At 34.8% G+C, this 14106-nt stretch overlaps 1 protein-coding gene across 4 annotated transcripts in view; it reads right to left on the bottom strand.

The window, feature by feature from the left end:
- LOC6564447 (5'-AMP-activated protein kinase subunit gamma-1) overlaps positions 1-14106 on the bottom strand; it is a 65770-nt gene that overhangs the window by 20697 nt on the left and 30967 nt on the right. For 2 of the 4 annotated variants that reach the window (XM_032737147.2, XM_032737146.2), the window contains exon 6: positions 7340-7376. In XM_032737147.2, the coding sequence (XP_032593038.1) occupies positions 7340-7376 (37 nt within the window). Of the gene's footprint in view, positions 1-3989; positions 4675-7339; positions 7377-7577; positions 7928-14106 lie in introns of those variants that run through there. The other 2 variants (XM_043214997.1, XM_032737148.2) reach the window with 2 other exon arrangements.

Below are 14106 nucleotides of genomic sequence, written 5' to 3'. Positions count from 1 at the left end.
AAGAAAAAATAAAAACAGCAAAGCGACCGCCCGGAGCGGCATATAATTTGTGGCATGTGTTGATTACGAAGAGAGTAAGCAACGAAATATTGAAATCCATGCTAACCACTGATTATATAGAATACCTAAGTTAATTGTACCAATTATATTTTTGATAATTTCGGCTATTTCAGCAAAAAACTTATATTCTTTCTAAATTATCTTGAATCTGAAACAAAAAGCAAATTTATTGTACTCTTTAAACACTCATCTTTTATGTATTTCTACTAATCACAATTAACACACTGTATATTAAGTACTGTAGTAAATTTATGCAGTTAGTTTGGAAAGAAAAAAAACATGTTGCAATTAAGGCAATCATCTGGGTAACAAGCTATGTAAACAATATGAACAATATTTATGTTGTTCGGTTTATAATTGAACAGAAATTTAATTGCCGTTTTCAGTAAGTTCCTTTACTTGACCCAATTCTCAGTCGACCCCAAGAGAGAACGACAACAACTTTTGTCTAATCTACAACAAACATACAAAATCAACAACAACAAGTTGAGAGTTTCGGAAAATGCCAGCGGAAAATTACAATTACAAATGTGCAACGTCAAAAATAAAAAAGTAGGCTTGAAGAGAATTTGATTGATGCACAAAGAGCGTGTTGAATAGATTTGTGATCATGCTGATTGAATCGCCAGATATCCATAAATACAATATGTATAATAAGTGGCGCTCAAGTGCACAAAAATGCCAAGTCAAATACTAGAAAATTCGTGAAGGCTTCTCGAAAACGGTTGAATGAACTATACAAAATCGAAAAAATGCGACTGCATTTTTTTCTACTGTATTTCTATTGACCTTTAACCCGCCAGTATGTTCGATCAATAACAGGTTTTTTTGTTTTCGTTTTCTATTTGTTTCTCAAACTCTTTTGTCTCCGCATTAAAATGTTTATAGCTAAAGCATAATTTGTATGCTCGAAATTCTATTTAACTTGCAGACAACTAATAAACATTTAACAATAAAAATGAATTATTTTTAATCTGAAATTTGCATAGTAATCGTTTTATCTGAAATTTGCATAGTAATCATTATGATATACTCTTAAAATAATACTTGGGGCGGCAAGTCAAGGTCATTTTGCAGACCGTTTAAAAGCCAAATGCATCACGGAAAATGCTGGAAATATTATTTGATGGCAATTTTTGAACACTAATCTAATAATGAGTCATCTGCAACCTCGACTCGAGATGGTGTTTTTAAAAGTTCAAAATAAGAAACCACTCACAGCATCTACTTATCTGTTTAGCTAACAAGTTAAAATGTTATAGTTGAGAGATCTCGACTAGCAGATACCCAGAATCCATATTTGAAATACATACAATTCTGACAGCTGCTTGGGTGACAAATTCTATGTTTCTAACTATGTAGGTTTTCTTCAATCGAGGAAGAATCCTCAATGCACATCCTAGCGGAGTGTGTTGCCTTAACCAGGAAAAGATGCAGCATCCTGGGAATGCCTGGCAGGAGGTTGATGGAGGAGCTATAGGCTCAGGAGGAGCCACAATAGATCTAGTAGGTCGCAGTGCACGTACCCCCAATTAAAATTATTACTATCTCTGTGTATATTATACATCAATAGAAATACTATATCTTTAAAATTGTGTCTTTTATTGCTATCGGAAATTGATATGTATCGATATACGCATAACGTTGGCTGTTATCGATCAAATCAAGTACACTTTGTAACTTCTGCGAATGGTAAACGAAAAATTGTGTTCCAAATACAAACGTATACAGCATTTAAAGTCTGTAAGACACGTCTATTCAGGAATATAAACACTTTATGCACTCGGAAATGTCCCGGCCTTTTGACTTTAGCTTCATTGTAAACTTTTTACTCATTGTTAATGGTTTGGGTGCATAAAAAGGTAATTTGTTGCAAAGGTTTGCCCCTAGCTAATAGGCTCATAGCATGCAGATAACACTCTAAATTTCATCTAGCACTTCCGTCGCTACTCAGAAGCTTGCATACACACACATATTTGCACACACACACGCACACACACTCACACACCTTCACGCAAAATGACTATAAAAGTTCGGCTTGCGCAGATTTTTTTGCGTCGCAAATGAAATTTCTACCTCCAGCCGGCAACTTTTTCTTGTGGTTGTTGTTCTGCTTGCTTGTCAGTCAGAACAAAAACCAAAAAAAAAAAAAAAGCCAGTAAAAAGTAAACAGCCAAAAGAAAATGAAAATACGAAACACACAAGCAAAGCGAAATATAAAATACAAAATATGCGCTGCGCAATTTCTTTGACTTGTTTTTATTTTGCTCTTGTTCTCGCGCTCTCTATCTCTTTCGCTCTCCCTTCTCCCTCTCCCTCTTCCAGTTCTCGAAAAACAATCGCAAATTCTAAGAGTGTGGGGGCGGGCCAGGGGCAGGGGCGTTGTGTTGAGTAGGGGAACCGGCAAGGGCAATTTTTTTTTGGTGAATTTTGATATTTTTGTTTTGCAGGCATCAAGCAAAAAAGAAAGAAAAAACAGTTGAAAATATTTGGTTGAGCATCAATTTCAATTGGATTAGCTAGGTAATTCAAATAAAAATCATAAATTATTTAATCGCAGCACATGTATATGTTATATAATGCGTAAACACAAATATAATTTAATTATAGACATTTGTTTTGATTTACAAATCCAGACGAATGTGTGAATATCTCTCTGCGCTCTAATCTCATATTTATATTGTTTATAGACTCGATGTTCGTGTGTTGATGTTTCGCATTAGAAACTGACCTATTCCAAGCGGATTTCAATTGTCAGACTCGGTTTTGTGGCGCACGATGCGTGGCTTATGTGAAACTGCTGGGTTTGTAGTAATATTGTGTAAGGCGGGCGGCATTATCAACAATATATGTTTATATATAGTAACATATAGTAACTCTATCTAGTATTTGTGGTTGAGGGTTATCGCTGTCATTCTTGGCAGACTGTCGATTAATTATGCGAACAGCTGCAGTTGAAGTGCTTTAATCTTTCAGTTTATTGAACATTAAACATAGCAATTACTTTTAATTTATTTTAATTTAATTAGAACTTTTTTGGAATTCCATTTTCAAATTTTCGAATAGAGAATTTCAAGATAAAAGTTGCCATTATATAGTCGAGTCTGAATTGCGTTTCCAACTCTAAATTCAGAAGCATGCCCTGGTTTTTGATTGATATTGATTGATAACGATGGAATGTTTCATCTGTACCCCAATACCTAATCATTTCTCAACCTGAAAGTGACTAATTGTGAGCATAAAAGTTTCAGCTGCTTTGCTGAATTTCCGCACAGATTTAATATATATATATATATATATATATATATATGACAACTCATATGGTTGTGATCGATCACATGCGTTTGATTCATACTAAAAAGTTGTTTGCTTTTAGCTGCTAAATAATAAAAAATAAACCGCCGTGCGCCAAGCTATTTTTTTTTTTTTTTGGTTTCCCATGCGGTTGATGGACAATCAAAATGTGGCGGCTATAAATAAGACAAGAAGAAGAAGTCGACACACTGCTGCTACCGTTCCAGACTATTCAGGTATAGATACTAGATACTAGATGCTACAAGAACTGTTTGTATGTATTTGATTCGGATTGTGTCTCTCACACTTTGCGCGAAAATTAAAACAAAACTCAGCCGTGGCGTTGGTTGGTCAAAATTTGCGACTTTTTGGCTTTTGCGTCACAGAGGCGCACCACAAATTGGCGCCAGATGCCATAAATCAAATCTCGTCTGCTTAATATTCTATTATTCTTCTTTCGTTCGACTGATTATGCAAGCAACAAACCACGATAGGAATGTAAATAACGGAGAGACCCTCATTTGCCGGCAAAATTCTTGTTGAATTTTTATCACAACCTCGACGAATTTCAATGCGATATTTTTTTAAGTGCAAGAAAAAAAAAAAAAAAACGAAATCATATTAAATGAAATTACATTTTATTTGTTTAGCGATTCAATTTGCAATCGCTTTTTAATATTTTGTTGTTGATTTTTTTAAATCAGCATTTGGGCTGTTTATTTGTTTTGATTGTGTTTATCTTTGATTTGATTTTTTTTTTCGTTTTTATTTGATGCCATTTACTTCAAGTACGTGAATATTTCATATATTTATTTGGCATTTTCACAAACTCTGCACAATCTATATATTTATTTCTTTATATATATATTTTTTGAATGGATCTTTCACTTCACGACACGTATATATTGAATATTATATTTTCGTTTCTCATGTTTTGTACTGTTATTAACGATAAAATGGCAGATTAAAATGTTCGCTCATGCATATTTATAGCTCCCGAAACGTACAAAATATTTTGGTGTGGATATATATATTTATTTTTTGTTCGAAAAAACCGCTTTAGAAAATCCAGTTTGCACGATAAATAAGTTTTCTTTGTTTTGGTAATTATGATTTAGAAAAAGTTATGTATTATTAATAAGTGCCACAGCTAGTTATTAATGAATGACGCGCAAAAACTATATAAATATTTAAAATTCTTTACTAATGAATTTCAATAGATTTGCTTCAAAATTTTCTCGAAATTCTTAATTAAAATTCATTAATGCACAAATCACGTGGCTCCGCCTGACACGTCTGACGCGGCCGGCGATTAAAGTTGTACTGAAAGGCGGCGGCGACGACGACGACGACGTCGAAGTAGTCGCCATGTGGCCACAACCAGCAAACAGTTCATATACTTGCGAGTGTGAATAGAGAGTGCACACACACACACACACACTCACATACATAAATGGTATATAGAGTAAAGTGTATGCATCTGTATGTGTGTGTGTGTGCCAAACCGGCAAGGCATGTGTTGTGTGTGTGCGTATATGTGTGCGTGTGTGTGCTTTATATACGTGCATATGAGACAGTAGAAAAAGGTGAGCACAACAAAAAAATTAAGCGAGCAAAGCGAACGTAGAAAGCCAAAAGAGACGCACGGTCTAAAATAAGCAGCGTATAACGCATAAAGTAGGCGTGGTTGCCGCTCTGTTAAGCGAAAATTTGTCTAATTTTTGTCTAAACGACCTTTACTGTTAACTAACAGCGCACTGGGAGCGACAGCTTGTCTACGTCTTTTTTGTTCCCGCAACGGCCTTTACTGTTAACTAACAGCTCTTAGAGTGTGTTTTTACATACACACTAAAATTATGTATTAGTTCTGATATGTTACGCATTTTAATGTTAGCTAGCGTATTGTACTTTAATTAAAGCTAAATTTGTGTGTGTTGCAATGGGAAAATATATTAAATTAGAATTGCTGCTCTTTCTGCCGCTCTTTCTTCGTTTCGTTTACGTTTCTGCTCTTGTTGTTTACATCAGCCAACTGCTGCAAGGGAAATCTATTTACACTTATGCGATTCTAATGTTGTTCTAGTTGGTGTGCCCAGCGGCACGTACGCACCACTTACAGACAGAGAGGAGGTGGCCACCAGCCAGCACCCTTAAAATGTTTATGCTCTGATGATGTAACTCTCTTGCGTTGTTCTCGTTTAACATTGCTATGTTTTGTGCGTATGTTTGTGTGGGCTGCTTAACAGACTTTCGCTTATGAATGGCTTATGACAATAAAAAAAAATCCACAATAACATCTCACACCCACACACGTACACATACACAAACATAGATACACACAGAGACGTCGTCTGGGGCTGCCTTCAAAATCAATGCCGGTTAATTGAAGTAGCTTGCGAATTATTTATATTTTTGCCATTTGCTACTATTTTTGAGTGAAAAACATGAAATGACGACATTGTAAATATACAAATACCATTCTTGTGTATATACATATACATACATATATACATATGTATTAATGTAATGGAACACATTTGACGCGCCTCTTGTTCATGTTCATGCTCCCTCTCGTTTTTTCTTTCGCATACTTCGCGCTTTGTACATGATTCAAGATTACGTCATGGCCAAACACTTGATACGAAGCCGGCGACGAATAACCACAACAACAACAACAACAACAAAAATGTGCACAAAAAGAAACGAAGCCAAAAGCAAACAATAAAATGCAAGACAAAAACACCGTAGGAGCGAATGGGAGAGTGGATGCGCGAGCGGGAGAAGTTCAGCCTGTACGCACCAGGTGGCGTGTTTTTGTTGTTGCTCTGCGCTGACATTGAAAATGCAAGCAGGCAACAAAAGCAAACAAAAAAACAACAAAAAAACACAAATGCAGCCTGTACAAGTTTTGGCTGAGCAGAAAAGTTTTTCAAGGTTAAACAAAGGGTAAGCACCGACAGAGACCAAAATGCAGCAACAGTTAGTTTTTGAGTCGCACTTGCTCTTTTTATTATGTTCGCCTCCCTCCTCTCTTTGAGTGTGTGAGTGTGTTAGTTTGTGCGTGTGAGTGGCTCCCTCTCTCTCGCACATGTGTGGGCGTATTTATCATATTTCCACGCTGATCTTTTACAAGTCCCTTAATGGAAAGAACCAAATGAAATGCCTCATCCTCACCGCCCCCTCCCATCATTGCTATCTACGTTGTTTTTTAATCCATCAAATGAGGTTTTTTTTGCTGACTTGCTCTATATTTATTGTTATGACCATTATTCGTTACATAATCCGTGCATATTTTATTTTGTTTACTTGCTATTGCTGAGCTTTAAATGTGTACTTTTCAGCTTTACAGCTACTTATAAAAAAGTTGCCATATATATTTCAATATCCATATTAAATAATCTATCAAATCAACAATAACAATATGGAAATTTCAATTTCAACTCAACACGCACTTAAAAGCAAACAACAACAACTGCAAAACTCAATTATTTACAGCACTCGTATTTACATATGTAAAATGACTGGCAAACGAGCAGAACTTATAAAAACTGTTTATCTCTGTTAAGCCAGCCCCTTAAGCCCCGCCCTTTTTAGCTGCTAATAAAACTTCAGGTTTTTACACATCGTTTAGTTATTATCTTTTTTTTGTTTCGTTTTGTTATTTTTTTTTTTTAGCATATGCTATTTGCGTATTTTTTTTTGTATGTTTGTTTTACGCTGTTGCTGTTATATTTGCATCTGTATTTATGTGTGTGCGTGTGTGTGTAATTGTGTATTCAAAGTCAAGGTTAAATTGGGTTGCATGGATTTTGAATATGTCGCTGTTTCATTTATGATTTACATAAATAATTTGCTCCTCAATTCGAAAGCAAATTCAATTAATAATAATGTGTAATATGCATAAATATTGATTTTATGTGTCTGATACTTGCTGTTAAACTCCAGTAAATAAATTGTAATTTTAAAATATTTTTTTTGTACTCACTTTGCACAGCCAACTGTTGCTGATGCGCCGCCACGCGCTGCAAGTAAATGTAAAAAAGGACGTTTATTATAATATAATTGACATAGGCAAATAGTAAAGATAACATTGTATTTTAAATTTGCCGCGCACTGTTAGCTATATATAGAAGCAACAGTTATCCCATTAGCGAATACACACACCATATCACATTTAACAGTGAGCTGTTATATTTAAACCAGCACTCCTTCTGTTTGCTTACATTTGCACTTGCCAACATGTTGCGCAGTCCATGACTCTGCAGCGACTGCACATCCAGTGAATGGCTGCGGCCGCGTTGTGTTTTTGTTGTGGGCGAGGTGGGCGGTGGGCCACTGTTCGATGCATTCGTTGAGTGCGTGTGGCGATAAAGCCAACGTTTAACAGCAGACATGCTGATGTTATTATTACTGGTAGGTGTAAATGTTAAGGTAAGTATGCACAGCCGTTGAATGTTAAGTTCAGTCGAAATGCTTTTACATTGTACAAATATATGCTCCTCACTTAACAGTAGATGCAGTATTGTCGCTATTCGGCGCTAGGTGGCGCTTGGAGCGACAGTTGCCGTTAATTTTTCCGTTTTTTTTTTTTAATTTTGTTTTTAATTGGATTTAATTTGCCTGTCGAATAATATTGTTGTTCATTTTGAAATGCTAAATTGAAAATGCGTACTTGGATTCCTGAATTGCAAATTACGTATTCGTATATTTTTTAATTATAAGCGACTACTTTTGGTCGCCGCTTGCTTTTTGTTTTTTGCTCGAGGAAGCGAAAATTAAATGAAATAATTGTTGACGATCGTATATAAAAAATAATAAGAGTCTCTCTGACCATGAAAATGTCATCGTCTTTGTTTAAGAGGCGACTGATTTACAGAAATACTCAAGTGGAAAATATGCGATGCATGTTAATAGCATACATATAAACATACATATGCATGTATGTTAACACTCTCGCACACACACACTGTTATTGCACTCTTTGGGTCACACTGGCAGACGAATTAATCCTTGACCCTCGCGCAAGCTTGTAATTAAAAACAGAGAAAGAGTGGGAAAGAAGGGGGAAGAGAGTGAATAATAGAAAGAAGAATAAACAGAAGTGGAGAAGAAGCCACCACAGCAGCAAATGGTCTGTGACGCATCAGCCGTTTATTGAACGCTGGGCGGTAAAGCGCTTAACGGGCGTGGCAAGCTGCTGCTTAATTGCTTGTGGCGTGCTCAAAACAAAGTTCATTGAAAGGTAAACAGCAAACGAACTGACCCAATGAACGACATATCAAAAGACAAACTGTGAGAAGCAAAAACAGAGACAGAGAGAGAGAGAGAAATTGAAGAACAGTTAAAGGGCCACACTGAATGAGATGATGAGGCGAGTAGTGAGTAGGTCGAGCTAGGTGACAAATAGAACAAAAGAAAGAGAAAGACAGAGAGAGAGAGAGAGAGAGGCGATGCTAGAAAAGAGCTAAAGAGGAAACTGATGCTAAAAATGTTAAATGAGAGTTTAACATGTAAGTTAAGTTTAAGCAGCAAAAGATGCAACGATAAAAGTAAGAAGAAGAGTCTTGCTTGGGAAATTAAATTTATTTTCTCTTTTGCTTATCATTTGAGGAATATTTTATGCCAAGTTCATCAAATATACACATTAAAAATATATAATATATTGCTTTAAATTCTGTTTAGCAGATCAATTAGCAATTTTCTTTATTGCCGGCTCTACACATTTAGCGCCCGAAATTGAAAGTTTTGTAAAAACGTTTAATAAATAAAATCAACAGTAGTAAAAAGCAGACGTAAGAAAAAAACCAGCAACTATTTTTGGCTTCAGAATATTAGTCCAGTTGGGACTAGAAATATATATATTTTTTTTATTATTTACGCTTTGTTTTTGTTATTTCCTTCAGCGTGTCTATCTATGTACATACAAACAATGTGTGAAATAGGAATTTTGTAGCTGGTTGTATTTGTGTTTGCCCAGCGAGCGACAGACCTTAGTTTATATTATTCTTGTCAATATTTGCGCAATGTTCTTGGCGGAAAAAGTATGCACAGAAATATTAGAAAAACGAAAAACAAAACAAAACAGAAAAAAAAACAGCAGGAAAATAAGTGAAACAGCGGCAATAACAATGAAAAGGCAAACAAATTGAAAGACTATTCAAAATGTTAAAACTGTCAGAGTGTTGGCTAAGTTTATTGCAGCAAAATGTGGAAACCTATTTGAGAATCTGACATTAAAATTTAGCACAAGTTGTAATTCATCTAGCTAATTGCCTAAAATATTTTTACAGAGCTTTTAAACTCAATTTAGTTCCCTTAGAAAAAATCCTTTTTGATTGTGATTTATTAGAGCTTTAAAAGCTTTGACAATGAGCTTTCGCAGTAAAGAATAAACTTTAAGAAAAATAATGTGTAAAAGCTTCACTTGTGAAGCATTTGATCAATCTAAGAGTGCTTGAGCAGCTATTTAGAATTCTAAACAAGTCTAGCAGCAACGAAAATGCCTTAAATTCTTTTATAATTGCCTATTATAAAGTGACAACTGAAAAATCAAACAAATCTGATCAAACCAGACACATTTAATTAACAGGTTGTGGCCAAAAGTACACATCAAAAGTTGCGATAATTTCGATATTAAAAATGTTTCTAATTTTTATATATATATAGAAGTAGGCAGCTTAGAGCCAAATGAAGCCTATATGGCAAAATACGACAAATATTTGTGGCAGGGAGCAGAGAACAACAAAACGTTGTCGTCGTCAAGTGGTTGACCTTTAAACGTGTGCAATAAAAATAAATAAATAAATCTGTGAAAAAGATTCCGAGTGATTGTTGCGCACACTACGAGCGAACATATAGAAAATCTTTTCAAACTAAAACGCGCTCAGAACTGACAAATGATTAATTAACAAAGCAAGTACAAAGAAAATACAAAGCACAAATTTGCACAAACAACAATAAAAAAATATAAAATAAAATATTGCTTCCCAAAGTGCCCAAAATAAGTAATAGAATAGTGAGTGTAACAATTTCTACTACGAGTTGAGCACAAAATTTCATTTTCTCAACAATTAGAGGCAGTGAGAGGCGTTCGCATCCGATAAGTGGGCGTGTTATATCTCGTGTATATCCTCAAGTCTTTGGATAGGCAGGCAGGTGTAGTAATTGAGTAGAAGAACTTTATAAACTGATTTTATCCAAATTTCTTTACAATTAGTAACCTTTTTGATATTAATCCTATTGGACTTTTTTTTGAGTTGATAGAAAATGTATCGATTGGTAGTCTATATTTTTACTGTTGTGACTCTTACTGCTATCGGAAATCGATTAATATCGAAATATACGAGAACTCGTATTTCAAATTCTAACTCAAATAGACTCTGAGAAACATATTGATATTTATAGTTTTCTTCTGATCTTGAAATACTTTTGAACAAGCTAATTATACATTTATTACCAATTTCCTACATCAGCAATCTTGGCTAATCTTATCAAAGTCCAACTGCTCCCATCTTAAATACGTCAATTAATATTTTAGTGATTTGGAAAACATTCGAGTGATAATTGTTATTAAAATAGATCTGATTTGTTTGCGCTGATAATGGCAGCCAGATGGGCACAGATAGTGTCGGCGTAAGGTGCGCCTATATATATAATATATATATATATCAATTTATTATAGGCATTATTTCGAGTCAATCGATCAGGGATGGGCAGGGCAGGGCTTACACATCTGCAGTGTTTACCCTCTGGCAGGAGGAATCATTTATTTTGCGCGCTATTTTAATTATAATCAAATTCAGTTCGAGTCTGGCACAAATATATGGCTACCATATATATATATTTTTTTGTCAGTTCGTTGTCTTTTGTGTAGTATTAGCAGCGGGTCGTATCTTATCGGCTTTTCGGACCCTGCACTCTAAATTAAATTTCTTCTTTTCAAGTATTTCCATTTGCCGAAAGATAAAATTAAAAAAAAAGAGCGACTCTGATAACATTCGTGAATGTGGCGAAAAAGCTTCGCATACAAAAAACAAATAAATTCGTAATCGTTGTAACTGATTAAGTAATGTTTTCAGTAATGTTTAGTTTCATGTGCTCTGAAGGTTAGTCTAGTCAATTCTTTATTATTTTATGGAAAAATACTTAAAATTTCAAAGTTGTTGAATTTGCCAGACAGCTGCATGTTCTCAAAGTGTGCCGAACTATTTTGACACATTCCCTGAGAGGCGACAAGATAATTAAGTGGACATAAATGGGACAACCGATATAATTGTTGTGGACTATGAATATATATGTACATATATAAATAGTTTAGTTTAAAAAGTGAATGACTGAATGATGGGTTCAGTTCAAGTTCAGTTCACCATTAAAAAATTAATATTTTAAATAAAATATTTGTTGATGATGCTGTGAGCAAAAATAAAATGCTGATAAGAGCAATTATGAAGTATTTAGCAGGCAGAAGGGAGACTCTATATACAACTATATATATGCTTGATCAGCATCAATCAGCTAAGTAGATCTAGTCATGTCCAGTTTTTTTCATTTGTTTGACTGCCAGTGTAACGTTTACGAATGCACAAAGACAGATAGTTATAGCCTCAAACTTGGGTTAATTGTTTTCTCAATCATTATTCTAACACTTAGAACACATGTCAATATTAACAAGTTCACAGCTTTAGTTTTTAATCCAAATAACAAATCAAAATCGAGCCACTGAAAATAATATGCCACCCTGATTGTTGATAATATTCATGTGCTAATTGAGTCACGTATCAAATAAATGAATATGTGAATATCAAAAAGACACATCATTAATGGGCGAATACATCAAAACTTGGACAATATTGATATGGATTGTCAATGGGTTTGTCTGGCCGAGTCGTGTGAGTGATTCAACTAGCTTGTCTGCGAATAGCCTCAAAAGGAGAGAGAGGGCAGCATACAAATAGAAGGGGAGGGAAAGAGTGGGCAAATGTGGACTGAGTTAGACACTTTACAAATTAGCAGCTAGAAAAAGAGCTTAAAACATTAACAAACCAAGCAAAACAAAACAAAATCATCAACAAATTGTATGAATACGATAATAGGCAGAAAGAGCAAATAACAACAACAACAACAACAAGAATAAAATAAGCAAATACGTATATAATAATACAAATATACAAATACACGTATAGAATTGACACATCACATGTTTGCCATTTGTTTTTGCTGACAGTTTTTTTTTTGTTTTTTTTTTTTGGGCGGCTGTTTAGCTCATTTCCATGCGCCGTTTCAGTTGCTTAAAATGTTAATTAAATAAAATAAATAGCAAATGCAGATTAGAGGCATAAACTGATATAGATTTAGGCATATAGCGTGGGCAACGCGACTCAACCGTCAATGAACTTGAAAATTTACAACTTAGTGGGGAAAAATTTATTTTAAATGCAAAGTGGGCACACGCGGAAAAGATGCAAATGCGAAAAATGTTGCCTTAAACTGCAATTAGTGGGCGCAACAAATATATGTATCAAGAAATTTAAATGGTCCAGAGAATAGTTCAACGAAAATACTAATTTTAATTTGGCATAAAAACATTTAGCTGCCAAACTGGATTTCACTTAGCAAAAAATTTGTTGTTGTTTTTGTTGTTTTTTTTTATTGCTATCTTCAGTTGAAGCAAAGCTTTTAAAATGTTGTTAATATGTATAAAAATACATTGTATCACTTTTAAGATGACTTTTTTTTGTTGGTTTTTGTTAATTTTTGTTAATTTATTTAGCACGTCTATTGAATTTTACATATTATTATTGAATTTTATTTGATTTGTTAACGCATTTTTGTTTCACAAATTTAATTTTATTATAAGCCAGCAAAACAAACCAATAAATTTATTTAATAATTTTATTTTTTTTTTTCTATTTATTTTGGTTGTTTTTGTTGCCAAAAACACACACACACACAGACACAGAGAAAGACACACACAAACAGACACGCGCGCGCTGTGACGAGTTTGTGATTTCTAAAATAGTATTTAAAATAATATTAAAAGGCCTTTGCGTTCATTTTGTTGCTTATCAAATTGGACAAGAATGACGCGCGCGTCGCTCGGCCGGCACAGTCCAATTGGAAATGCAATTGAAAATAACAACACAAAAATCGCAGCGTGCGAAAGAAAACGGCAAAAATTGAAATGACGGCGCCGCCATCAACGACAACTCGCCGACGTATACGTAATACGGCTGCGCGTGGTGATGATGATGCCTGTGTGTGTGTGTGTGTGTGTGTGTATATATATGTGTGTGTTTGTGTTTGTTTTGTGGCACTTTTCCGCAAAGCCCAAAAACTGTAAGACAAGTGAGTGTCGCCAGCGAAGCAACTAAGTAGAGAGAGAAAGTTGAGCGAGCTTTTGCGATCGATGCTCGCACAGCTGTTAACGCGATCACCTGCTATCGCTGTTTGTTGTGGTTCTTGTTGCGGAGCTTTCACAGCCATTCCATCTTTCGCTCTTTTTTTCTCTCTCCTCTCTCTCTCTCTCGCTTTGTCTTTGAAGGATTTATTGTCGCTGGCGCAGAATGACGTGTCATGTTTTCTACGATAAAATTGAACATGACTTCTTCTGGGTTATTATTGTTATTGGGTTATTGTTCGATTACTGGTCTGATAAGCAAATGGTTAATGTTTTTACTTTGGCTTATCAAGCGAATTGAATCGAATTTGAAATCAAAATTGCTCATGTTTATATAAATAATGATTACAAATGAC

Source organism: Drosophila grimshawi, unplaced genomic scaffold, assembly GCF_018153295.1.
Source record: "Drosophila grimshawi isolate 15287-2541.00 unplaced genomic scaffold, ASM1815329v1 contig_311, whole genome shotgun sequence".
NCBI lineage: Eukaryota > Metazoa > Arthropoda > Insecta > Diptera > Drosophilidae > Drosophila > Drosophila grimshawi.
Note: the sequence above shows the minus strand (reverse complement) of the source record. Positions and strands in the feature narration are given on the sequence as shown.